Here is a 25,648-nt window from a genome sequence, read left to right as displayed (position 1 = left end):
AAAGAGAAATGAGATTGTTTGTATTAATAACAAGGATAAATGCTTGAGGGGATGGATACCCCATTCTCCATGATGTGATTATTACACATTGCATGCCTGGGTCAAAACATTTCCTGTGCCCCTTAAGTGTATATACGTACCATGTGCCCATAAGAATTAAAGATTTAAAAATTAAATTAAAAATTGTTTAAAGAGAAAAATCACAAAAAAGAAAAGAGAAATGTCCCCAGGTGACTAGGCCAGGATTTTCCACCTGGAACATTTTCAAGCAAGTATACAGGTGCCACTGTGTACTGACCTGTTCCAAAGTGGCCCAGTTGAGGCCTCTTTGCCCTAGACTGGCCACCTTGTATGACAGCAGTGACTTGTCAGCCCCTCACAGCCTGGAAACACCCTGGAGTCAGAACTGCGCTCTGCAGTTAGGGGACAGTGGGCAGGGCTGCCACACCTACACTTCAGGTTCACCTGCAATGCACACAGTTGTAACATGCAGGTCCATCCCCAGGCGCTCAATTGGCTTAACCTTTTGTCTTTGCAGCTGATGACTGTAAACAGCTCATCAGGTTGCCCAAGGTGAAATGCTTGCGCAATAATGAACGGCAAGGTAGGTCTGAGCTGCTGTGCGGGAGCCTCCAGGGTCAGTGTGTGGGGGTCGAAGGTGTGATGGTGTGTGTGTGTTGGGGTGTCAGTGGGGAATGCTGGGTGGCTTCTCCCTAGTCTCGCTGGACAATGGAGTGACAGTGGCACCCACTTCGTCATTTGTTCCTGACTGCAGGTCTGGTCCGGTCCCGGATTCGGGGCGCTGACATTGCCCAGGGCACCACTCTGACTTTCCTCGACAGCCACTGTGAGGTGAACAGGGACTGGCTCCAGCCTCTGTTGCACAGGGTCAAAGAGGTGAGTGAGGCTGAGGAGCAGGGCCGGGCCTCATGCCCCAGCTTTCTCCAGGCTGTCTCTCAAGCTCATTACTTCACATATGCACCCCCAGTTCTTCTGGGAGGTGGGCAGAACAGGTCACAGTCCTGATTTTATGGATGAAGGAACTAAGGTAGAGCAGCCTGTGTGAGGTCACACAGCATCAGTGGTGGAGCAAGGACCGGGATGTGTTGTGACGGACTGTCACCCAGAGCAGGCTTGCACTTGGGACAGCTGGGACATAACGTATGCAGTTTCTTGGGCAGGAATGAACTGCCCAGAACTGGTTCTACCGGAGAGCAGAAGGTTCCAGAATGGGAACCCTTATGGGCGTCTTTTATAGAAAGGAGGCAGCAAACCTAACCAGGGTTCATCCCCTAATTCCTGGGGCCTCTGTCTTATTTCTACCCTCACCCAAAGGCTACACCAAGCAGGCAGGCTAGATGCTAAGAGACCTGACTTCCTTGCTCCTGTTTGCCCTTAAATTACTCTACAATTCTGGATGCTTCATTCCTCCAGTGTCTCAGTTACTCCCCAAAAAGTGAAAGGAAATTTAATTTTTCTTATTATTTTATATTCCCTGAAGTCTATCCACTTCCCTACTGACTACAGAATGTGTGGCAATTGCAGATGGCAGTATCAATTCAATGACTAGCATTTGTACTGTACGTTCCTCTTCCTGAGTTATTGACTCCTATAGCCATTCTGTGAAGTAGGAGGTCAGGTATTTTGAATATACCCACTTCACTGAAGAGGAAACAGGGCAATTACATCACTAGGTCTGATGTTTTCTGGTTGGTACCACCAGCACCAGATGCCTGGCGTTGCCTCAACAGCATCTTCTCTGTGCTGTGGTTATTTCCTGCTCACTCTTCATGGTAGCTCCTAAACTCCTACCTGCATAATGACAGTGTTAAGAGGACTGAAGAATAAGCTATGTCGTCTGCTCAGAAGAAAACAAGGAAATCCTTCCCAACATTGTTCATTCCAAAGAGAGAACCTCAGTGGGTTTACAAAGTTCTGTCACATGGGCCTAGATGTTAAGGCCCATCAGTAACCATTTTCTCTGAGATTGGGATGGCTTGTCGTCCACTTAGTGTTGTTTAGAAAAATCTCCTCTCCAGAATCACTTGAACCCAGGAGGCAGACGTTGCAGTGAGCTGAGATTGCACCATTGCACTCCAGCCTGGGCAACAAGAGTGAAACTCTGTCTCAAAAACAAAAAAGAGGAAAAAGAAAAATCTCCTCTCCTACTCTTTTTTGATGTCTCCTAGGCAAAGAGGTCTTGATTGGGAAATGTTGCCATGAACAGATACCTGTTGAAGGGCCTCTCCTGGCACTGAAGTCCCTTCCAAATGCACCCCTCCCTCCATGCTCTCTTCTGCAGCCCCTTGTCCCTGGACATGCCCCGACATTCCCATTGCTCCAGCTCTGTCCAAGCCCTTCCTGTCCCTGGATGCCTTTCCCCTCCTCTCCACAAACCCCCTTGCTCTGTGGGGCCTTGTCCATGGCTCCCTTCCTCTAGGCAGTCTTTTCTGACTTCGTGGCCAGCTAGGGTCATTCCTGGCAGTCGTTGCTTCCTTGACCCACCATTTCCTCTTCTGGGTTAGTCCTTTGCCTCCCCTAATAGCTTACAAATCCAATGGGGGCACCAATGCCTCCTTGTGGCCACGCTGCCTGTCATAGAGTAGGTGCTCAGTGTTCGGAAATGATAATAAAAAACCAGATGCCATGGGGAGGTGTTATGGTTGGAAGAGGAGAAAATCAAGCTTGCTTCCTACCCATAAATGAATCAACAGACATTTCCTGAGCACCTATTTTGAGCAGAGTCCCAAGGGTTGGAATGGGCTGTGTAAAGGAATCCATACCCTGCTTAGTAAGGTCCGCTGGGTTCCTTGTGCACTGGTGCCACACTGGTTCACAAATGACCTCCAGTAAAGGGAAGCACAGTTTAAGTGACCACAAGTAGAAGCAACCACAAAAACTCTAGAAAGAAGGAAATTCGGCCAGTGTGGTGACTCATGACTGTAATCCCAGCACTTTGGGAGGCCGAGGCGGGCAGATCACAAGGTCAGGAGATCGAGACTATCCTGGCCAACGTGCCGAAACCCTGTCTCTACTAAAAATATAAAAAGTTAGCTGGGCGTGGTGGTGCGGCACCTATAGTCCCAGCTACTCGGGAGGCTGAGGCAGGAGAATCACTTGAACCAGGGGGGCAGAGGTTGCAGTGAGTCGAGATCGTGCCACTTCACTCCAGCCTGGGTGACAGAGCAAGACTCTGTCTCAAAAAAAAAAAAAAAGGAAGGAATTTATTTATGAGGAAGAAATATGGAAAACATTTGCGCACCTCCTGTTTATGGAAGTAGAGGAACTCTACTCCCCAGCAGGAACCTTTGCCTCCCCAAAAAAGTCTTTCTGCCCGTGAGTTGTTGACACTACCCTAGGGCCAGCTATGTCATCCTGCTGCCCTTCATGCCTGGAGTTAAAAGGAAACTGGAGTATAGTAAACAAAAACTAAGGTTAAGGTTGCAGAATCAGAACTAAGTCTAGGAGTGCTTAGCTGGGAAGAAACCGGTGGGAGTTGGAGATAGTGTCTCTGTTTACAGGGGATTTTACACAAAAGAGACAAGGTATTCCTTACTTAAACTAAGGTCATATTTTTAAAGTGGATTTCAAACTCAGGGACTGCGGTATAATGAAAAACTCCTTGGCAGAGGATGGAGGAGGCTGCGACCTCTCATTTTCCATTACAACAGTAACCCATGGTCATTGCAGACATTTTGGAAAATATGGAATCGTAGAATGAAGACAAATCAACCAAAACTCTATCATGCAAAGACTTCCACTGTTAACATTTCCATTCAGGATCTTTTTGCCTTTGCAGAAAGTGTCTTTTTAAATAGTTATTATAATACTGTATTTATATGATTTTTGTATTCTGCTTTTTTCCCTTAATGTTATACATAAGCATTTTCCGAGCAACGTTTCTAAGGCAGCTTGCTCCTTGCCGAGAGAATGGCAGATGTGTTGTTGTGTACACTTGCAGTCAAGAAGTTCATCTCTGAGAAGAAAATGAGGGGCTGAGGTCCAGGGCATGGTGCAGTGCACACTTGCCACTTCTGTCTCTCCTCAGGCTGTTCACCCCCAGGACCTCTGCCTCTGACCAGACCCCTTCCCCTCTCAGTTTGCTGGCCATGCACCCTGGAACTGAAGTTCTTGGGACCCCAGGTCTCCTTGGATGGTAAAGACTCAGACCTGAACCCAGGAGCTCTCTGCCCAGAGCTGTGCCCAGGCCTCTCTGGGTGCAGCCATCACAGCAGTGGACTCGGTCCCCATGGCCACTGCCCCCAAACTGATTTCATATGAATGTGCATGTGTGTATGTGTGCGCACGTGCATGTGCACATGTGTGCGCGTTTTGTGTGTTGTGTTGTAAAATATATATAATGAAAGTTACCATTTTAACCTTTTGAAAGTGGGCAATTCAATGATTTTAATGTATTCACAGGGTTGTGTAATCTTCACCACTATTTAATTTTAAACGTTTTCATCACCCCAAAAGGAAAAGTTTTTATTACTCCAAAAGGAAACCTCATACCCATTGGCAATCACTTACTCCTCATTCTCCTCTTCATCCTGCTCCTGGTCACTGCTAATCCACTCTCTGTCTCAATGGATTTGCCAGTTGTGCACATTTCATATAAGTGGAATCACACAACATGTGGCCTTTTGATCCTGGTTCCTTTCACTTAGCGTATCTTTGGGTTTTATCCGTGTTGTATGGATATTGGCATACTGTTTCAAGTATGAATGCATGTATTGGCATTCATTTTCATGGCCAATAATATTCCATAGCCTGTGTATGCCACATTTTGTTTATCGGTCCATCCATTGATGAACACCTGGGTTGTTTCCACCTTTTCACTTTTGTGAATAGCGCTGTTATAAATATTTGTGTACAAGGTTTCGTTTGGGTTCCTGTTTTCAATTATTTGGGGTGCCTATGTGAATTGCTGCTGGCTCATATGGTAATTTGATGCTTAACCTGCAGGGATCCCCAGGCTGATTTTGTCCCTGCGGAATGTGTTAAGGGAGCCTTGCTTTCCTCGGGCAGTGAATGAACCTGTGAAGCCCTTTCCGTCCCAGTGGCCCCAAGTTCATCTCAGAAACCCTCTCCGAAAAGTGCTATCCTTTCTACATCCATGGCCAGCCTTACCTGCTGGTCAGGCCAAGCCTTCATCTCTTCCTTTCCGAATGTGAGCGATGTCTGCCTGCTGCCAACGCTCCTTCTCCTCCTAAACTAAGCTCCTGGGGTCCTCACCCCTATCTGAGCTAAAGCTTTTGTAGCAAAGAGATTAGCGAAGAGACAAACCCAGGAGCCGTGGTCCAGCTCTCACCCTCCCAGGTCTGCAGAGGCCTTGTGGACTGCAGAGGTTTTTGCTAAGACTCTGACTCTTTTAATGACCTGGAACAATTCCTCTGGGCCAGCCCTTTGGGGACAGGGAGGGGGGGCATGCGTCAGCCTGTGTTTCCTGGTGTCTTTGGATGTGTCTTGTCTCAGAGTAGGACATGATTTGATCCTGTGAGTGGAAGTGGAAATTTTAAGCTGTAATTGGAGTTTGGGATTTTCAAAAATAGAAAGAGATAAGAAAGAGGCTGGGCTTCAGCTGTCATCCGCTGTCCTCAGCTGGTGTTTTCCACATTGAAAACCTCCCCAATTTTCCTTCTTTTCCTTTCAATTACACGATGATACTTGAAAGAAGTACCAAGTTGCGGTTTTTTTTAAACATAAGCTTAGTTTTTTTTCACTCTCCTTATCCACATAGTTCTTTAGTAGGAAAAAAAGATTTTAAGAAACTCCAATCTCTGCAAAGCATTTGGTAAATTTATATAAATCATAGCTTACATATTCTTCAAAGCCTTCTCACATGCCTTTCTCTCTTGTTTCCTCACAAAAGCTCAGTTAGAGAGGCAGGATGGTTTTGCAAATAATAGTTTGTCTTTCTTTTATAGATGAAGAAAAAGAATCCCCGGAACTGGCTGATTTACTTAAGGTCACACATATTCTAGATGGCAGAATCAGAATGGGAACCCAGGTGTCCTGTCAACCCAGGTGTCCTTGTCTTTGCCCCACAATGTCACCTCCTTGAGGACTCCTCCCTGTGTTCCCCGCCTCTCCCTTCAGGTCAGGTTAGAGGCCCCCAGGCTGTGTGTCTATACCCACATCAGAACCATCTACTCACCTGTCCTCACCTTCCCTAGACTGTGAGGTCTTACTCATCCTTGTACCTGCCACGATTCCTAAACCACAGTAGGTGCTCAGGAGTGCTGGTTGATCACAAGAGTGGACGTCTCTAGGAGCTTTTTGATTGCCCATTCACAATATGGTTTTAATTACATGACTCAGTGGAGAAATGAGAGGCCTGATGGCAGGGGTGATAGATGGCCAGGGGCTGATGCATTCAGCCTCTTGTAGTCGCTCCTGGTGAGGGTTGGATAGGAGTCGGGTGGAGAGTAGGGGCTTGAATTTGCTTGGAGGAGGGGGGAGGAGGGAGTGTGGTCCAGGATCTGCGAGGGTTCCACCAGCTGCCTGCTTGAGCCTAAGCATGGACCTTGCTTTAAAGATACATCCTGCTGGGGCATGCACACAGAGAGCTCAGTGTGCCTTGGTGCTTTAATTGAGAGTCCCTCCATCACCCAGCCTACAGGAGGAGAAGCCATCTTGTTCAGCTGTAATTGACCCACCTGCTTGCTGGCAGCACTGACACAGTGTCCTTAGAGGGAGCTAAGAGATGCCCTCTTTTAGCCAGCACAGATTGAACACATGCTGCCCGCCAGGCTTTGGGCCGGGGCTGAGGGATACAAAAGCAGAGCAGGTACTGACCTCCCAGGGCACTCAGAGAGGTCGTGTCCTGGCTTTGGTGACTCATTTAAAAAGGCTCCTGCAGGCCTATTCAAGGTCATAGCTTTATGTGTACTTAGCCCCAAATATCCCTCAGTACCTATCTGGCCTCCAAGACTCTCAGCCAAGCAGATGCCACAACTGAGCTATGACAAGAATAATAGAAGGACAGAAACCCTCAGAGCTTATAGGAGGAGTGTACCAGAGCCTGTTGCAGCCCTGGAGGCAGAGCCCATGCATGGCTTCTGGGGAAGTCTGTGACCAAAGTAAGCAACCAGCATTTTATTTTCCATTGCAGTTTTTAAATACTGGGGAAAGATTTTTTTTAAGTCAAAGCAAAACAGGATTGCAATCTGGGGGTCCCCAAGACTACCCTCAGGTTTAATAATTTGCTACAAGGACTGAGGACTCAGAAAAACTGTTAGAATCATGGTTATGGCTTAACTATAGTGAAAGGATACAGATTAAAACCAGCAATGGGTAAAGGTGCACAGGAAGAGTCCAGGCACAAGCTTCCAGTTGTCCTTTCCCAGTAGGTTGTACAGATACCACTTACTTCTCCTAGCAAGGTTGTGAGGCAACATCACAGAGTATTGCCAAAGGGGAAAGCTCCCCCAAGCCTCGATATCCAGGGTTTTTATTGGGGGTCAGTAAATAGACATGGCTGACTACCTCATGGTCTCCATGCCTTTCCAGAGGTCAAGTTGACTTGGTACCAGATGGCCCAAGGTCTTCACTATAAACCACATTGTTAGCATAGATTATCTGGTGTAACCCACAGCCCCAAGTAAACAAAGACACTCTTCTAGGCAGGACATTCCAAGGGGTTAGAGGTTACCTCCCAGGAGCTGGGTAAGGGCCAAACGTATCTTTGGGCATGATTAATTCTTTATTGCATAAGAGTCACAGAAGGACCTAGTACAGCTGCAGAGGCCCCAAAGCTCAAAGCAAAGGCAAAATCAAGACTTTGGCAGACATACAGAAGATATCTCTGAACTTCTGAGGTCATTTCAGAATTCAAGGAACAATTGTGTGTGTATTTGTGTGTGCATGTACAGGTATTTGTGTGGATGGTGGTGTGTGTGCCTGCAATGTGTATCCATATGGATCCTGTGGACATATCCACAGACACACAATGACAGTGGCCCAAGAGCCCCAGAGGAACTGTGGCAGCTGGGCAGGTGCAGTGCTGACTGTGAATGAACCATCTGTGACATCCCAGAGGTAGAAGTAATGCATTGAAAATGAGCATTTCTTTCCATGTGGGCCAATTGGTTTTCAGAGGCACCTTGTTACTGTCAGAATGAGTCACATGTGGGAGGCTGAGGGCCAGATTAAGTCTGTGAACTTAAAATCAGGCACTCAGTGAATCTAGAGTTTAAAATAAGAAGACAACCTCATTTGGGGGAAAAATTGAACCAGGAAATTAAATGGCTTCAAGGAGAAACAGAGGTTCCTACCTGTGCTGGCCAAAGGGTTGTTGGTGCGGAGGATTGGAAAAGCAGTCCTGCCTGGTTCCCGGGGACCTGCTGGTTTTGATGGGCTGTCTGATTCCCATTTAGCTGTCCAAAAGTTTCGGTGTTCACAGCTCGTTGACACCTCTCTGAGCAATGTGGGGAGTTTTCCTCACTGCACATCAGGTACAGGGCTACTCACCCAGAAATGAGAATTTTGAAAAATACATATACAGTGGCTTGATGGCTCCAAGAAGCTGGTGACTTAGGCTTGCATATTTTGACAATGTTTCCCACTATATGATTTTGATGCTATAGATGGGGTGGCCTGAGGGACGTAGCAAGTAATGAGGCTGGAAAGCTAGAGACGGGCCTATTCTTGATGGTCTGGGATGCTATGCTAAGGAGTTTGTACTTATCTTAGAGGCAGTTAAAGTTTTTAGCAGCTGAGTGGCAGAGTCAGATTTGCAAATCAGAAAGACAACTTTGGCAGCCATACGTGGAATAAAAGGGGAAGAGCAGGAGATAGAGTGGGGTTGGGTTTAGGAGTCCACTGTAGTACTCCAGGCTTGAGCGGAGGGAGGAGAAGCAGGCTGAACTCAAAGAGCAGTTTTGGAGTTAGAACCAGCAGGATTTGGTCTCGTTAATGGGCTGGGTGAAGCTTCATTTAGTGCTGCGGGGAGGGGAGACAGGTGATGATTCTGTTAACAGAAATAGGGGAACTTAAGGAAGGGAGCATGTTTGGGGAGAAGACAATGAAGTCAACCTTTGAAGGGTGAGTGAAATTCACATGGAGGTGGCCAATGGCATATTGTATCTGAGTCTGGAAGCTAAGAGGAAAGTTGGGGCCTGGTACAAATTTGTGACTATTCGTCTGCAGGAGACAATTAAAGTTAGGACTCTGGGAGATGCTGTTCATCAACTTATCCATGAACCACAGGCCTAGAATGAAGCACCATGGGTGTACGGTTTTGCTTCTTGGGGCTGCAGTCTTGGGGTCACCTTCCCAGCTGTATTAGTCTATTCTCACATTGCTATAAAGAAATACCAGAGACTGGGTAATTTATAAAAGAAATGAGGTTTAATTGGCTCATGGTTCCATAAGCTGTACAGGAAGCATGATGCTGGCATCTGTTCAGCTTTGGGGGAGACCTCAGGAAACTTACCATCATGGCAGAAGGTGAAGGGGGAGCAGGCTGGTCACATGGCCAGAGCAGGAGCAACAGAGCAAATGAGTGGGGAGGTGCTACACACTTCTAAACAACCAGATCTCACAAGAAGAACACACTCTCTATCACCAGAACAGCACCAAGAGGATGGTGCTAAACCATTGATGAGAAATCCACCGCCATGATCCAGTCACCTCCCACTAGGCCCCACGTCCAACACTGGGGACTGCAGTTTAACATGAGATTTGACTGGGGATGCAGATCCAAACCGTATCACCACCTGACTATGTCCTCTGCTTTCTAGAGCCCCACTCATGGTGAAGGCCTTCTGGAGCCCCTTCTTCTCGATTTCCCCTTTCTGGGTGTGCAATACTCCCTGGCCAGCCTCCATCATGTCCACCTTTCTTAGGTGGCCACTGTGGCAGGAAGGTCCCAGCAGTCAAGGAAAACCTCTTAGCATTTTAGGCATCAGAACTGCAGAGGTCCCAGTGCCCAGTGCCCAGTGCCCCCTTTTATAGATGGAAAAATTAAGATCCAGAGATGAAAGGACTCTATGAAGGCCACAAAACTCATCTCTGGCACTACCCTCCCAAGGCCATCCCAAACTCTGTGACTCCCAGCTGGGCTCCTCTCCATAAGCTGAGTGCGGGTCTGTTGTCTTACAGGACTACACGCGGGTGGTGTGCCCTGTGATCGATATCATTAACCTGGACACCTTCACCTACATCGAGTCTGCCTCGGAGCTCAGAGGGGGTGAGTCGGGCTGACACCTCCTCCCCAGTAAGGATTTTCTTTTCCTCCCAGTCACTGCTTTTAAGTGGGGAGAATGAAGGAAAAGCTCTTAGTGGCTTGTCGAGAAAGCTCAGCCTGCAACCTGTACTGTAATTACCTTAGCTTGGCCCTTACCACCAGGACTGTGGATGGAAGGGCTAGGGAGTGGGCAGGATGCTCCCAGCACCCCGAGCTCCAGCTCTAAGACTGGGCTCACCTCAGGGCCCAAGAACGTGATGGGAGCAAGGATTTCCCAGCTACATGCGGCCTGCATTGTCCTGATGCCAGCAGCGAGTACCACCCTCTCCTAGAGACATGTGATTATTCTGTTAACAGGAGTAGGGACCTTAGGGAGGGGAGCATGTTTGGGGAGACCCACCCCAGCTCTCCACACAGGGCCCACTGTTGCCCCCACTGCAAGAATGACTTTTAGGTGGCTCAGGTAGTCTAGGAGCCTCTCGCCAACCTCCTGCTCACACCTTCCTGAGACTCAGTGCCAAGGCCCACATTCCATGACTATCCATCCTGTCATCCTCGGGCCCCACCCCTAGCTCTTTGTCCTCTGCCCTTTATTTCTAACCCTACACAGCAGGGAAGGCTCAGAGAGGCAGTAGTGGGTACAGGAAGAGCAGGAAGCTGTGAACGGAGCTTTGACAGCCATGCTGCTGACCAGCCTAAGGAAACCTGTAATCCAGGGACCGGCCTCTTTGAGACCTGCCTCTCCAGGACCTGGGTGCATTCATGACCTTCTGGAGAAGGTGCAGAATGAGCAAGTGCTTTTGAGAGACCAAAACAAGTGGGTTGGTGCTATGTTGTAGGGTTTGACTGGAGCCTCCACTTCCAGTGGGAACAGCTCTCCCCAGAGCAGAAGGCTCGGCGCCTGGACCCCACAGAGCCCATCAGGTAAGTGGGAAGGGTCTGTGCGGGGGTGGGTGGACCATCACCACTGAATCCTGTCGAGTGTAGGGAGGTGCTCAATATCAGATGTCAAAGCATCAAGCAGACAAAGGGAGCCCTTTGCCAGGCCATCTCCACTTTTGCCTTTATTTTAGGAGGTTTCTATCCTCTTGGGGACTTCTCGTTAAGGGGATGGGGGCTGCCCACTTTCACACATGGCGTGATGTCCTTGTGCCTCCTGCTAATGTCGGAGCCCAACATTGGTTGAATGGTCCCATTGGGCCTCTAATGAGGGGAAAGATGGTCCTTTAGGGTCAGGAGCAAAGTCCCAGGGTCTTGGATGTCAGGATTCAGCCTAGGAAGATTGAGTCAGCCGCTGCTATAAGTGGAGGGCAATATGAAGGCCACTGTGACGTGTTCATAAGCACAGCTGCCCTGTTCTCTGCAGGAACATGACAGTGGCTTGAACTCTGGAAGCTTTGCTGGGCTGTGGATGGCTTTGTCCTGACCCACATTCTCTTTTCCAGGCCCCACTGTGACCCACAGCATAGGGTGGCTAGGGCTTTGCGTGGGGCCCGGGGGCCAGCTGAGGGCTTGAGGTAGAACAGAGCAATTGGCCACTACACAGGGGAGCCTGTGGTCTCAGCAAGTGGCCACCACACAGGGGAGCCTGTGGTCTCAGCATCAAGAGTGATGGCCTTGGTGTCCTACCTACTGGACAGTAAACCCGTCCCAGGCCTCTTGGGAATACTTAAGCTAAAACAAACCTGCCTCAGGCAGAGCAGCAGGAGAATAAGAAGTGCAGGGATAGAAACAGAGGCCACTGGATTTCTCAGTCCAGATTAGGGATGCCCAGGACTAACCAAAGGCATCTCTGTGTCTCTGGTGTTGGCACATAGTAAATATTTAATCAGTTTTGGTGCATTGGCTTAAGTCAAATTGAGGACAAAGGGACTAGCAAGAGCCAAAAGTGGGAATATGAATGGTGACCTTCCAGATGGGGGTGGGGACTCTGAGAATTCTACTGTGGGGCAGGACCTTGGTCTCATCTACCTGACGGCCCCTCCTTGCTCCTCCAGGCTTCTCTATTTGGACAGATACCAAGAGGGAGATTGGAGCCAGATGGCACCCGGGACAAAGTCCTTCATTTCTAAAGGGAGAGGGATGAGGAGCTTCTTCTTATGCTGAGCATCACACAGCTCATATCAGCTCCTCACCAGGGGCAGTGCATAGTGTGGGCGTGGGAAGAGCAAAGGGTCAAGGTGATGCTGTGCAACTCCCATGGGGTTTTCCTGCCTCTATCCCAGGGGTGTCGTTCTCAGGACAGGTTCTCTTCTTGTGGGACAGCTCTGGTCATCAGAGGGCACTTGTTTCCCAGGATGAAGCCAGTTCTCAAGGAACAGCAGGATGTGGCAGCATCAGGAGACCTGGGCTTCTGACCAGCTGTCCATCAATTCCTTGTTTGATATGGAAGAAAACTCCCTTCACCCTCTGGATCCACTGAACGGGGGCCAGGTCTTTGAGGGCTTGCCCACCTACCCAGCCACTGATTATTAGCTTGGAATCTGTTCCCCTCCTGCCTTCCTTGGTAGCCCCTTTTCAGGCATTTCTCTGGCATCTCTCCAGGGAAGGTTGGGAACTGGGGCCAAGAAAAGGAAAAAAAATATGAGGGTGTGTGAGTTTGCTAGGGCTGCTGTAACACCATACCACACACGGGGCTCCTTAAACACCTGAAATGTATCGTCCCACAGTTCTGGAGGAGAGCTCTGAGATCAGGTGTCCACAGGGTTGCTTCCTTCTGAGGGCTGTTCTAAGCCTCTCTCCTTGGCCAATAGATGGCCGTGTCTTCCCTGTATCTCTTCACATCCTCTTCCTTCTGTGTGTCTGTCTCTGAGTCCAAATTTCCCCTTTATATAAGGACACCAGTCCTATTGGGCTCATCGCCTCATTTTAACTTGATTACCTCTGTAAAGACCTTGTCTCCAATTACAGTCACATTCTAAGATACTGGGAGTTAGGACTCCAGCATATCTTTTTAAGAAGGAATTCAACCCATAACAGAGGCATAAAGAGGAAAGAAAAGGAGAGAGAGCCCAGTTTCAGGAAGCAGATGTGCTGCTACCAAGTGCTGCCTCAGCCCTTCTCCTCTGCATGGTCACTAGCCCACTGTCCCTTCTCCCAGTAACAGAGCTCCCAAGAGAGCCCTGCTGTGCAGATCCTGTGGAAGAGGCTGGGGGAAGCTCCTCGGGTCATCAGAATAGCTGGGGTCCGGAGTGAGCCCTGTGTCCCCATGGGAGGTATGCTAATGAGTGAATTTGCCGGTCTGCAAGGTCAGGAGATTGATAATCACAGGGAAAAACCCTGGAGCTTGTTCTCATTTTAGGTAACTGGAAAATGTACTGGCCCTTCTCGAGAAGAACAGAAATGGGAAGGAAATGAGAGTTTTCTTCCCCCAGTGGGGTTTTCTTTCCCCAAATGGGAAATGGGTATTTCAGACTCAAGGGGCCGAAGAGTTTGAGAGTGATCCCCCCACTAGAACTGATCCCCTCTCTTTTTCTCCCAAATGCACAGGACTCCTATCATAGCTGGAGGGCTCTTCGTGATCGACAAAGCTTGGTTTGATTACCTGGGGAAATATGATATGGACATGGACATCTGGGGTGGGGAGAACTTTGGTGAGTCCCTGCCTCTGCATCCTGACCTATGCTGTTTTATACACCCTGGGGGCTGGGGCGGGGACCTCTGTGGTTTTGGATCCAGCACCAAACTCTCAGAGAGTCACACGTGCTTGGGATGAGGTCTTGGGAGATGGTGAGTTACTCTTTTGGGGTAAAGCCAGTAGGGTGCCAAAGGAATAGTTGTTGGAGGGCGTTGATAACAAGGGAATCTCTCCATGGGGCTGCATGGATGTTGAGGACCGGGAAACACGCTCTGACAGACTGTTAGGGGAAAGCTGAGATGCAACAGCCAGGAAGACCAAGGAAGAACACCATGTGTGAGGGGTCAAGTACCGGCTTGAGCTAGGAGTGATACACTTGAAAATTTGGAGTTGGAAGGAGCTTGAGGAGAAAGAATGAGGAACAGGAACAACAGTGACATCCATTAACATCCATTGAAGTCTGTTGGCTTCTTTGATTGCAGCACTCAGTTTTGGATAATAAGGAGGGTCTGGGGATATTTCGCCCTTATCTTATAGTGGGAGAGGAAGGGGGCTGGGTTACAGGAGCCAAAACTGTACAAACAGATGGTTGAGTCCGGTCATGGTAGTATAGAGCTGAGGCTTGCAGCCACAGGAGAAACAGCACAGTCAGAAAGACCCATTCCATCTAGCTAGTGATACTTAATACCTCATTTCCCTTGGTATTAAAGGTGTGACTTCAGGATACTACCTCTACTTCTTGGGGTTGTTAAAAGCCATTGAAGTAAGTGTGTAAAATCTTGACACCATGCAGGCATAATACATGTCAGTTCCCTCCAGCAGGTGAGACCTAGGAGATCAATCACTAGGATAGAAGCTGCATATCACTAGGATAGAAGGGTAGGGGTTGGGGTCCATTTTGTTCCTGGCTGTCTCCAGTGTTTAGCATAGTGGCTGCCAGGTAGGAGGCCCTCTGTAATTATTTGTTGAATGAACACATCATGGTAGAGTAAAAGGAAGCATCCCAAAGTGTCAGGACTGTCCCCTGTCTGGGCACTGCGGCACATGTCTAGCACGGGCTCTCTAAGCAGGGGTGCAGGCCAAGAGAATGATCCATGGGGCACATCCCAACATTTAGCAGTAATCCATGCATTGTCCGCTGCCATTGTTTTCTCCTGTTTCTGCCACCAGGGTGTTTTATGGCTTTCTCCCTCAGTCACTGAGAGTTATTTCCTGGAAATTTATGGCTTCTGGCCTGACCCACAGCATCTGTTCTCCCAAACTGGGCAGTGTAGTGAAATGCATCAGAAAAGTCAGTCTCCTGCCATACAGGGTCCAGACTGGATGCCCAGCAAACAAAACAGAAAAACCCCCCAACACCCGCACAAAATCGAATCCCTTCCCTGGGACCCAGCCCACGAAGGCCTTCTGGAGTGTGATAGGGTGCTGTCGGTGTGGGGTTCGAGGCTGGGTCTGCCTGCACCAGCCCAGGAGAACTTGGAGCAGGTGGACCTTTGGTGTTCTCAGTGGGGCAGGGATTTCTCTCTTATGGGGCGGAGCCCATTTTTATGTCTTGACGACCTCAGTATTTCTTATAGTTAGTGATTTGTTCCAGCCTTTCTCTCAGCCATCAGATGAATCTTCTCTACAGCATTTCTTATAGACCGCAGCCATCCAATCTCTGCTGAAATGCTTCTTATAGTGATGCGTTCACTACTTCACAGTTTGGCATATTCTGTTGTAGATAAATTTTTTGTTGAACTATTAGAGAATTCTTCTAAGTCAAAGCCCAGCTGCCCCATCTTCTGTCTGTCGGGGCTTGTTCTGCCCTCTTGAACTGCACAAAGTGAGTATGATTCTTCTTCCACATGGAAGTTCTGTTTGGATTCAGGCAGCATGAATTTCAAGGATGGCACAGTGTGGTCCATTTTGGTATCGGTAGCAATACCTTTCCTTATAGCAATGTTAACACACATCTGCTCAAATCAAGTAGCAATCTCATCTAGCTGGCTTCCGACTCTTTTGGCATCAACAAGGGCTGATTGGAATAGAGAAGTTGGAAAGGGTGCAGGGAGGTGTGGGAGAGACATTTACAATCCATCACAAAATTTTTAAACCACAAAAAAAGCACTGCCAACAGCTATCACAGGAAACACTTCGTTTTTCCCCGCCCCAACATTCCATTATGTTATAGCCAGCTAACAGCACTTTGAAAGCCATTTCTGGATTTTGTTTTTGGCATTTTATATGCCAGAAAATGCAGTGCTTTTCCAGTGGTGGCTGTATCACGTGGACAGTGTTACATCTGCAGGTGGGGTTAACAAGGCACCTGAGTACGTGAAGGGGGAATTCGAAAGAGGGTCTCCGTGAAGATCAGGGATTTGGATGGGGTGTGCGAGTGATGCTCCAGCTGCGAAGGGGAGATGGCACTAAGGGGTGAAGAAAGGAGTCCCGGCTCCAGAGTGTGGCAGGAGGGGCCTCCTACCCACCAAGTCACCAAGTCCTGCAGATCAACTGACATCAGCATCACTCACATCCATCGCTATCTCTCCATCTGCCCCAATACTCTCCCCAGTGGTCCTCCATCTCTATTGCACTATGGAATCTGAGCTCTCACACACCGGCCAAAGTGCTTGTTTTGAAATGTAAACCTCCCCGCCCCTTCCTGCCTGGCATTCTCAGTGGCTCCCTCTTGTGCTAAGGGGACACCCACACTCCTCAGCTGGATCCCTCCCTCCCATGACCTCACCTGCCTCTCCAGCCTCATCAGCCTGCTCCTGCCTCAGCCTTAGGTCCAGAGGTACCAACAGAACCTCCCACCCTTCCCAGAGTGAGCCCAACCCGCTATTAGGACCTAGCTTCCCTTTTCTACCGAACTCACTCTGCTGCAGAAGCTGACCTTCTGCAGGACTCAGCCCTGGGGCCACCTCCTCTAGAACCAGGAAGCTTTCCCTGCCCTACCTCTGGCCCACCCTCCCTCACTGTGCACCCTTCAGCACCAGGTTCTCTTCTCCGTCACTGCACAGAGCCGTTGTATGTGTTTGTCTCTTTCTTCGTCTGTGCCTGCCGCCCAGCCTTCTACCAAACCTGGGGCTCCTTACAGGCAAGATCATCCACCTAACTTCTCATTCTTGAGCCAGCAATGGTAGAAACTGCTCACTAAATGTGGGTTCAAAAAGCCAGAGACTGAATGGGAAGGAGCTTCAAGATGGGAAGGGCAATATATATGAGGCTCCATTTAAAATAAGTTTCACTGGATTAAATGGAACCCTACAGAGACATGTTTAAGGATTCCCTTTAAACACAATAGCAGCTGGTAGAGACCTCTTTCCTTTCTAAGTAATAGAATTTCTGTGTGTTCCAGACATGTTTGCGTATGTCGTGTTGTCTTTATTTCACAGCACAAAGATGCATGAGATGATTGGGACAGGCCCTGGCCAGAGTGACTGTGACCTACTCAATAGCATGTTGCCCCCGCCCTACCCCATCTTGTTTTTCATGAGTTAGAAGCAGCCACTGATGGATTGGCTGCCGTGGCCATGTGAAAGCCGTGTGTCTCACACACTCACATGCCCTGACCTCAGTGCCACCATTTCCAAAGTATTTCTAAGGTGAGCTGAATAGTTTTGATCATTACATGTGCATTTCAGCCTATGAGCAGATGTTAGGGAAATGTGGCTTTTAGATTTTTTTTTTTTTTTCAGAAGTTGATTTGCATTAAAATTGGATGCTTAAACTGCAATTTACATAACACAGTGTACATGTAATGTATCTACTTTGAGTTGCATCCTACTTTTAGCTTTTGGTCTTTAGAGATAAAAGGAATCTGTTAGAGAGAGAGTACGTGTGTGCGTGTGTGTGTGTGTGTGTGTGTGTGTGTGTGTGTGTGTATGTGTACAAGGAATCTGTTGCCCTAGTGTAAAGTCTGTGTGTGTGTGTGTGTGTGTGTAGGGGTGTGTGTGTGTGTGTGTAGGGGTGTGTGTGTGTAGGTATGTAAGTGGTACATATTTCCAAAAAGGAGCCCTTGGCACATATATGAAGGGCAAATATGGGATTCCTGAATTTAGAATGGGGGATTTCCAAAGCACAGCAGGCACAAAAGACTGCTGAGAAGAGAGGGTGAGTTGGGGCCCAGAGAGGAACTACCACCACCTGCTGTCCCAAAATGTAGTCAGGGACACCAGGCTATGTCAGGCTCAGCTCTCCTGAGTGTGTGAGTATGTGTGTGGTGGGGAGTGGGTGGGTGGGTGAGTGTTATGGGAAGAATGTGGGCTGTGGAACCAGGTAGGCCTCAGTTTAAATCCTATAAACATCATTAAGCATTCGTAGGCCTGAGTTTAAATCCTGTAACCATTGCTAGGCATCCTTGGGAAAGTTACTTCACCTCACTGAGCCTGTTTTTAAGTCTTTAAAGTGGAGATTGATCCCTATAATGGGGACAACAGCCGCCTCCAAAGATATCCACACCCTAATCCCTGGAACCTGTCAGGATATTACCTTACATAGCAAAGGGATTTCCCAGATGTGTTTGGGGTCATTAATCAGTGACCTGAAGGTAGGAGATTATCCTGGCGTTTCTGAGTGGACCCAATTAAACACTTGAGCCCTTCAAAGCAGAGAACTTTCTCAGGCTGGAGGCAGAGGAGAAGTAGCAAATGAAACTAGAGAGATGTGATGCCCAAGAGGGACCAACCAAGCTGCTGGAGGGGGCAACATGGAAGTAGCCGAGAGAGACCCCAAAGGTGACAGCCACGTGGAAAAGGGAACCTCAGTCCTGCAACCCCAAGGAAAACTGAGTTCTGCAAACAACCTGAATGAGCTTGAAAGTGGATTCGCCTTCAGAGCCTTCAGAAAGAAGCCATCCTGTTGACACCTTGATCTCAGCCTGAGACCCTAAGCAGAGGGCTCTGCCAAACCCACCCACTAAGTCTGTGGGGATTTGTTATTGCAGCAGTGGAAAATGGTAGTAGGCCCCACGTCACAGGGCTGTTGCGAAGATTAACTAGTTAATGAAAGTGCCTGTGCTCCACCAGGGTGAGCTGCCTTCTCTTTCAGAGAGCAAGATTTGTTAAACGAGGATTATGTGTGACCTGCTGGAGTAGTTTATTCCTTGACTTTCAGCCGCACCCTTTCCATGATTGGTGGCTCAAGATTAGGGGCATGGTCTCATTTGAGAAGAGCACCCAAGTGTGATAGAAAGTCAGCTTTTCCCCCAGATGGAGAGTAAAGCTAATGCAGCCAGCACTCTGTTCCTTGTCTGGGCTACTTGCTAAAGCCCCATGCCCAAGGGAGACCCCTTGAAGCTGTCCTTTCCTGCTGCTTCTCAACTTCCCTGAGTGTAATTGAGTCCCATCAGACACTGGTTGCTCTGTTTGAATAGAGAATATGGAAAGGTAAAGGTGTCACCTGGCATTTGCAATCGTATGGCCATTGCAGATCGTGGCATGCCTGTGGTCAATATTTGTCTAGAGTAAGAGGTGTGGTGGAGGCTTGATTGTCCCAGTCATGGATGAAATGCAATTTTGCTCAAAGATTCAAGGCGATGTTTTGTGGGCCAATAAGATTATCTCTACTCAAGTCCATTCGTTCATTAAAGAGTAATAACAGAGCTTGCTTTCTAGCCCAGCAGAAGCTGGGAACTTAAAAATTACTGAAAGGTAAGGTTCCCCATTGTACATAAATATGTGTGGACTTATGAATGACAATAGCCAGGTGAGTGTCTCTTTCTCAGACAGAAGTTTAAACTTGGCCAAAAGTAGAATGGACAATGCTATTGTATATACAATACACACACATATACATTATATGAGGCTCCATTTAAAATGTGGTACCCATGTGTAATAATTCTCTTTGCCTTTGTTTAGAAACCAGGCTATAAAACGAAATTAGAACCTTGACCAGTATGGCCAAGCAGTGGCATGTGAATAGTCGTGGTTTGCTTCCTGGAGAGAAAGCTGCCCCTTCTCCCCTGAATTCCTGTCTATCATTCATGGGCTTGCCAGGTAGAAGTTGGTTCTGGTGAAGGGCTAGGACCCTGGGAGGAGTGGTAAGAACTGCCGATCAGCTGATGGAGAGACAGAAGGAAAGAGGGGGAAATGAAGGGCAGGAGGGCAATTTGCTCTCAAATATTTACCTGACGCTTAAAGAAAGTAAGATTATAACAGTGCCCCCGATGAGGATGGAATAATTACACATCTCCATGCCTGGAATTCAAAGTGGATTTGGGTCTCCATGAGGCGGCATTCATCACCAGGGAGATTATGTGGGCGCTGACTCAGCAAGAACCCCCTGCAAACTCCCTACACAAATTTTTTTTTGTTCCCTTCTCCCTCACTTCAGAAATGATGACTCTGCAGGTGCTGCAGCCTCGAAGATCAGAGGCCCTAAGCTGTACCAGGAAGGTCCGCCGCCTCACACATGAATCTACAGCATTTCCGATAGCACTTGTGCAAGCCCCTTCACAAGACCTCAGGACTGCAAGACTGTCCCAAAGGTCTCAGCAGATATCTGTGAACCACCAGGCCTGGCCTGGCCTGCAGTCCTGAGAGGATACACATCATTTCCTTGAAGTCAGTGATGTAGATAAGGGTAGAGCACCTGTATAGCCTAGGTTTTAAATATCCCGCATTGTCATCCCTATAAATCATCACACTAATCTGAAAACTCCAAGCCGCATCCCTCAGACTGCCTCTTGACTCTGGCAGCAGCACAGCGATCCATGTCAAGACACGTGCCTCCAATAATTCCAGGCATAACAATCTGAACTCCAGAGTAGAGACACTCTTAACTCATCTCGGCTGCAAGTTCCTCTGGGCGGCAGCAGCTGGCCCGAAGGAGACCTGAGACGGACATCCTTCAGGACTGGATGAATGAGTTGACAGGGTAGGCATGTGACAGCTAACTATATATTTGTCACTCTTGTTAATTTGTGAGTGCCTTGAAGTCGGTATCTTTGCATCCACAGCTGTACTGGCTGGTGGAAGATGTTCAGTATGGAGGCAGGGTGGTGTTGGGGGAAGAGCATGGATTTTGGAGTTGGGGAGATGTGCTTCCATGCTTTTGAATGTCACCAGCTCCTCGCTCTCAGTTGTCCTATCAGAGCTGCTTCTGCATCGCAAAATAGGAACATTAATAACAATGGAGCAGGGTTGTTAGGACTAATCAGCTACTGCCTGCCTGGCCCAGAAGTAAATGAAGGGGTCATTTTCCTCCCATGGCTAATGCTTGCAGAATTGCAATACTCAATTTTTGTACTAAGGCAACAGACATAAGAAAATTAGAAGGAGGAGGAATGTCTTTAGAGGAGGCAGGGCTGCAGCGGGCTGTGGGAAGATGCCGAGGGCATAGGAGATGTCTTGGGTGTGATAATGTCCCGTGCACCTCAATAGATGCCTCAGCCAATCGTGGGAAGTTAGTGCCAGAGCCTGGGGCAGAGTTGGGGCTGATAGGATGGAGGTGAGTCCTCAGCATAGGGCGAACTCTGGGAGCAGAGGCAACAGCAGTGTCAGGAAAATGCTCGGAGGCAGAGCGTTGAGGGGATGTAGAAGAACATAGGGAGACCAGAAGGAAGGTAGAGAAGGATCAGGGCCAGGTGCTGGCCTAGCTGGGGACCTGTGCATGCCTGTGGCAGAAGGGAGGGGTCAGTAGATTCAGAGAGAAATAAAGAGCTGGGACGAGGGATCATAGGAAAAGAAACAGCTAGTGGGGAATGGGGGTGGGGCATGGGGTGGAGGCACAGGTTGGAGGGATTCACTTTGCAAAGGCAAAGGGACATATGTCTCATTTGAATACAAGGAAAGGAAGAGACTGTAGATGAAACCCATACATATCTTTAGAAGAAAGCTGGCACAAGATGTGTAAGTTAAATCTAGCGAGCAAGGACTCCATCTCTAGTGTTGAGGAACTGGAGGGTTTTCCATTTTGGGAACTGGAGCAGGCCCTGTTCTGAGTCTCTGGAGAGGAGTTGATTGGAGCACAGACATGAGACTGAAATTCACACGTGCTGACACAACTCCACGCACCGACCTCCAGTTTCCTCTATGTGCTACTGCAAGATGGGGATGTGGGTGCCAGGCAGTTGGCTGAGCTCACTCTTTGCTCAATGACTCATGTGAAAAACGATTCAAATAGTGCCCCAGCCAAATGTCAACTCCCGCTATACCATGGGACTTTATGGAGAGTCGAAATCTCAAATGTGAAGTGTAGACATTTCAGGTATCTCGTGCAGTGTGGCAGAAGATGGGAAGAAGCATCTGTAAGTCGTCTAAGAAATTAAAAGGGGGCACAGGTGGGTGATGTCTATGTTTTAACGAGATTGGCTTCAGAGGGATGTCTCATAATAACTGCTGCTGATCTTTCAATCACACTTAGTGTTTACACAGTTGTTCTCAAAATTCTGTTTCATTTGATGCTGATGGCAGTCCAGTGGAGTGTTTTTATGATATTTGTTTGATATAAGAGTAAATCAGGCCTCCGCAACCCAAGGTTGCAGCTAGCCGGTTACTGCAGACTTGGGCCTGCTGACTGTGAAGCTAAGTTCTTCCTGTTCCTTTCCCCCATGTTATTGCCATGATTCAGTAGCAGTCACAAGAAGTCCTGTCTTCCTCCTTGAGTCTACATGGTCCCCACCCTTAGGGGAATCCAGGCTTCCCGGGAGTGAACAGCAGTAGGCAGAGGGGCAGGTGCAGAGAAGGTGATGGAGTAGGGCTAGTGAAGGAAGTCTTACCTCAGTCCAGGGGCCTTTACAAGGAAACGTGGGAGGAGACAGGTAGATGACAGGTAAGAGTGGCTGGGGACAGGTGAATGAGAGCAGGGTGCAGGACACGCATGTGATATGAAGGCCCCAGAATACCTGCCTTCTTGTTCCTGCCCCTAAACACCCAGCCTGCTTCCCCATGGCCCCTCACATGGGCAGCCACACACCTGAGCTTGACTTCAGAAGCATTGGCCAGACCAGAATACCTACAGATCAGGAGCTGCCTTTTCTACCAGCGATAGGCCCAGTGGGATGCAGGAAGCAGGCTGCCCTCGCCGCGGTCAGTTAGGGGGTACATTATCTGTAGAAAATTTAAGAGCAATGTTAACACTAACAGTCATTCTGCTTTTGAATGTCACCATGCACTGGCAATTTTAACCAATGGCAGTGATAAAATCCCCTCCCTCCCTCCTTGGTGTGCCACTGCTTCCTTCTCAGGGCAGAAGCACTACTTCAAGCCAGCTCGGGTGTAGTCCCAGGGAGAAATACACTCATCACAACTGCCTCTGCTAACTCCATCCCACCCACCTCCCTGAGGGCCCATAGCAGCAGCCAACCAGGAAGAAACGGGTGTGTGTACAAACCTAGGGGACACCAGCAACAACAGCTTTGAGGCTTCCAGCATTTTCTAGAGCTGCTTTCAGCTCTAATTAACTGCACAGACTTTCTCCTCCTGGGTTATGATTCAGGTGGCTCTTCCCCAGTGGTAGAATTGCATTCACTGTGGAAGGAACTTTTGTGGACACCTTGCCCTGAGGCCTTCTGGGGACTCAGTCCCCTCTGTTGCATCCTTGCCATGGTTTTCTAGCCTGTCCCGAGTCTTCTCACAATGGTCACCTGGTCCTTGATTGTTAGAAAATTCTCCTGTATTCTCGACTGAAATTTCTTTCTCTTTGGTCCTGACTCTAACCCTCTGGGATCACAGGGAGTGCATCTAACCAGACTTCCACAGTGAATTCTTTTGCAAGTTAGAAGGCAATTCTCTTGGTGCCCCAAGGCTCCTCCTTTCCAGGCTAAGACATTGCAGCAGAGCCCCTGCCCCGCCATGCTGGCCCCTGAATATGCTCCAGAGGCCAGCGTGCTGGTTGGTACTGTTTCCCTGCTCACTTATACCACCCTCCGAAGTGGTAGGACTATTCCCATTTATGGATGGAGAAACTGAGGTCTCTCAGCCAGTGGAGCCTACAGACTGGCTGCAGAGTCTGTTCTTTGGCCTCTGTGGGGCCCTCACCGTTTCATTAGACCTGGGGCCTCAAAGCTGGAGCAGCAGTAATAAGAGGTCATAGGAGGGGCGTGACTGTCTTGCAGAAATCTCCTTCCGAGTGTGGATGTGCGGGGGCAGCCTAGAGATCGTCCCCTGCAGCCGAGTGGGGCACGTCTTCCGGAAGAAGCACCCGTACGTTTTCCCTGATGGAAATGCCAACACGTATATAAAGTAAGTGCCCAGGGGCTCAGTGCGGGTGGGCAGCAGCACAGGCAGCCATGGCTGGGCGGCTGCTGGTAAGGGTTGCAGCCGTCCCTGGTGCTCTGTTAGGCTGCCTGTGTGATTTGGACTGGCCGGGGCTGCACCTCGTACTACCCAGACTCTGCTTGGGTAGGGAGGGCAGGCCTGTCATATCCAGCATTAGGGCCAGAGACTTCCCTAATACTTCTGAGGCTTTGGAAGGCCCCACATGAGGCCTCGTGGGCTTCAAGAAACCCATCAGTGCCCTTCTACAGGGCATGGGCTCCAGATATTTGGGGTTTTGTTGGATGGAAGAAGGAAGCCCTTTTTACCTTGGAGTTCTAGAAGAGCCGCTGCCCCACCTTCAGGCTGGGTCACTAGGGGAGAGGTCTTTGGGCAGATGCAGGGGAATGGGAAGGCCCAAGGGATGTAGCTTAAGTGCCTGCTCCAGGGCCTGGCCAGCACAGTCAAAGGGTCCAGGCTGGGGCAGGGCCTGAGACCCTGGGCTCCTGTCTGCTGTTGCACTCTCTTCTCCTGTCTGGGGGGTGGTTCTTACCGGGACTCAGAGACTCAAGGGTGCCCACTTGGCTGTTCCCTGCTTCCTCCCTTCATCCACTCTTTTTTCCTCGATTTCTCCTCTTTCGATCTTTCTCTTCTCCTTTCAGAATAATTTGTTCCATCTTTGCCTCTTTTCCTCTTGATTCTCTCTCTTTCCCCCAACCTCTGTCTCTTGTCATCTGATAGCTTCACTCCGCCACTTGGTCCCCTCTTCCTTTTTTTCTGTCATTTGATCCATTGGGGTAGGGGGAGCTGTGTCATCACGTCCTGACACAGCCACCCCAACACAGCTGTCCTGGAGGAGACATGGGTTTGAGCAATGGGAAAATTGGCCACACCTTTTGCAAAAACGTGAAGGGCAAGGGTAGGGCAATGAGAAAATCAGCAGGCCAGGAAGCAGTGGGGAACAAAGGCAGGGTTGCCTCAGCTCTCAGGTTTTAAAAAGGAAAGGTGAGCTGGGGACGTCTGGCACAGGGAGGTGGTGGCTGTGCAGGAGCCATGTGGCCGCCTGGAGGGGGGCCGGCCTGGGAATGAGGGGCAGAGCCTGGGGCTCCAGACAGTCATTGTCTTTGAGACTGGGTCCTGGCCAATGGACATCCTGCATGCCACTGGTAGGTCATTCAGTTTCTACAGGATTGTGGCACGGATGTCTGAAAAGCAGCTTCCAATGTGCTGATGGCTCGGCAGTGGAAGGGGCCAGGGAGGTGCTGTTAACTGCCTCTGGTGCCCCATGGACAAGGCTGTGTGTGCATAAACTGTCATTGCAGGTCCCAGCTTAGAAGGGCTTGCCACCCTCTTCTTTTGAATGCTTGTGCGCTAGAGTTAGCATCTGAAAGAGCACCCCCTTTTCAGTTAGGCCCCAAGTTCCCTTACTTGCCTCAGCAGATACCACTGCTGCCCAGGCCACCAGCCACCTGACTGTTTTCTGACATCTTTTCTCTCTTTTCTGGGGCTCTTTCTAGTGCCCCTGATGGCTGAGGGATGTCATCCTTAGTGTCTGTCTCTCCGTCTGTCTCCTTTTCTGTGATTTGTGGGGTCAGAGTCAGGGCAGATAACCTGATTTTAAAAACTAGAGTGCTAGCAAAAAGTCTGGAAAGAGAAGCCTGATTACTTAGTTATTTACACCTGCAGCAGGCTAACTGCACG

At 49.0% G+C, this 25,648-nt stretch overlaps 1 protein-coding gene and 1 long non-coding RNA gene across 4 annotated transcripts in view; one reads left to right on the top strand and one right to left on the bottom strand.

Moving 5' to 3' along the window:
• The window catches only part of LOC105479700 (polypeptide N-acetylgalactosaminyltransferase 14), a 226,577-nt gene that overhangs the window by 182,174 nt on the left and 18,755 nt on the right, over window positions 1–25,648 (top strand). For all 3 annotated transcript variants that reach the window (XM_024792244.2, XM_011737834.2, XM_071076462.1), the window contains exons 5-10: window positions 539–604; window positions 776–897; window positions 10,105–10,192; window positions 11,029–11,113; window positions 13,679–13,782; window positions 23,809–23,935. In XM_024792244.2, coding sequence (XP_024648012.1) covers window positions 539–604; window positions 776–897; window positions 10,105–10,192; window positions 11,029–11,113; window positions 13,679–13,782; window positions 23,809–23,935 — 592 coding nt within the window. The remainder of the gene's footprint in view (window positions 1–538; window positions 605–775; window positions 898–10,104; window positions 10,193–11,028; window positions 11,114–13,678; window positions 13,783–23,808; window positions 23,936–25,648) is intronic.
• LOC139357804 (uncharacterized) lies at window positions 20,733–24,637 on the bottom strand. Its single transcript, XR_011611584.1, has 3 exons — window positions 24,501–24,637; window positions 22,711–22,801; window positions 20,733–20,852 (listed from the first exon to the last, which is right to left on the bottom strand). It is a non-coding gene; the product is annotated as an uncharacterized lncRNA (long non-coding RNA).

This window comes from Macaca nemestrina, chromosome 13, assembly GCF_043159975.1.
Source record: "Macaca nemestrina isolate mMacNem1 chromosome 13, mMacNem.hap1, whole genome shotgun sequence".
In the NCBI taxonomy this organism is placed as follows: Eukaryota; Metazoa; Chordata; class Mammalia; order Primates; family Cercopithecidae; genus Macaca; species Macaca nemestrina.
Note: the sequence above shows the minus strand (reverse complement) of the source record. Positions and strands in the feature narration are given on the sequence as shown.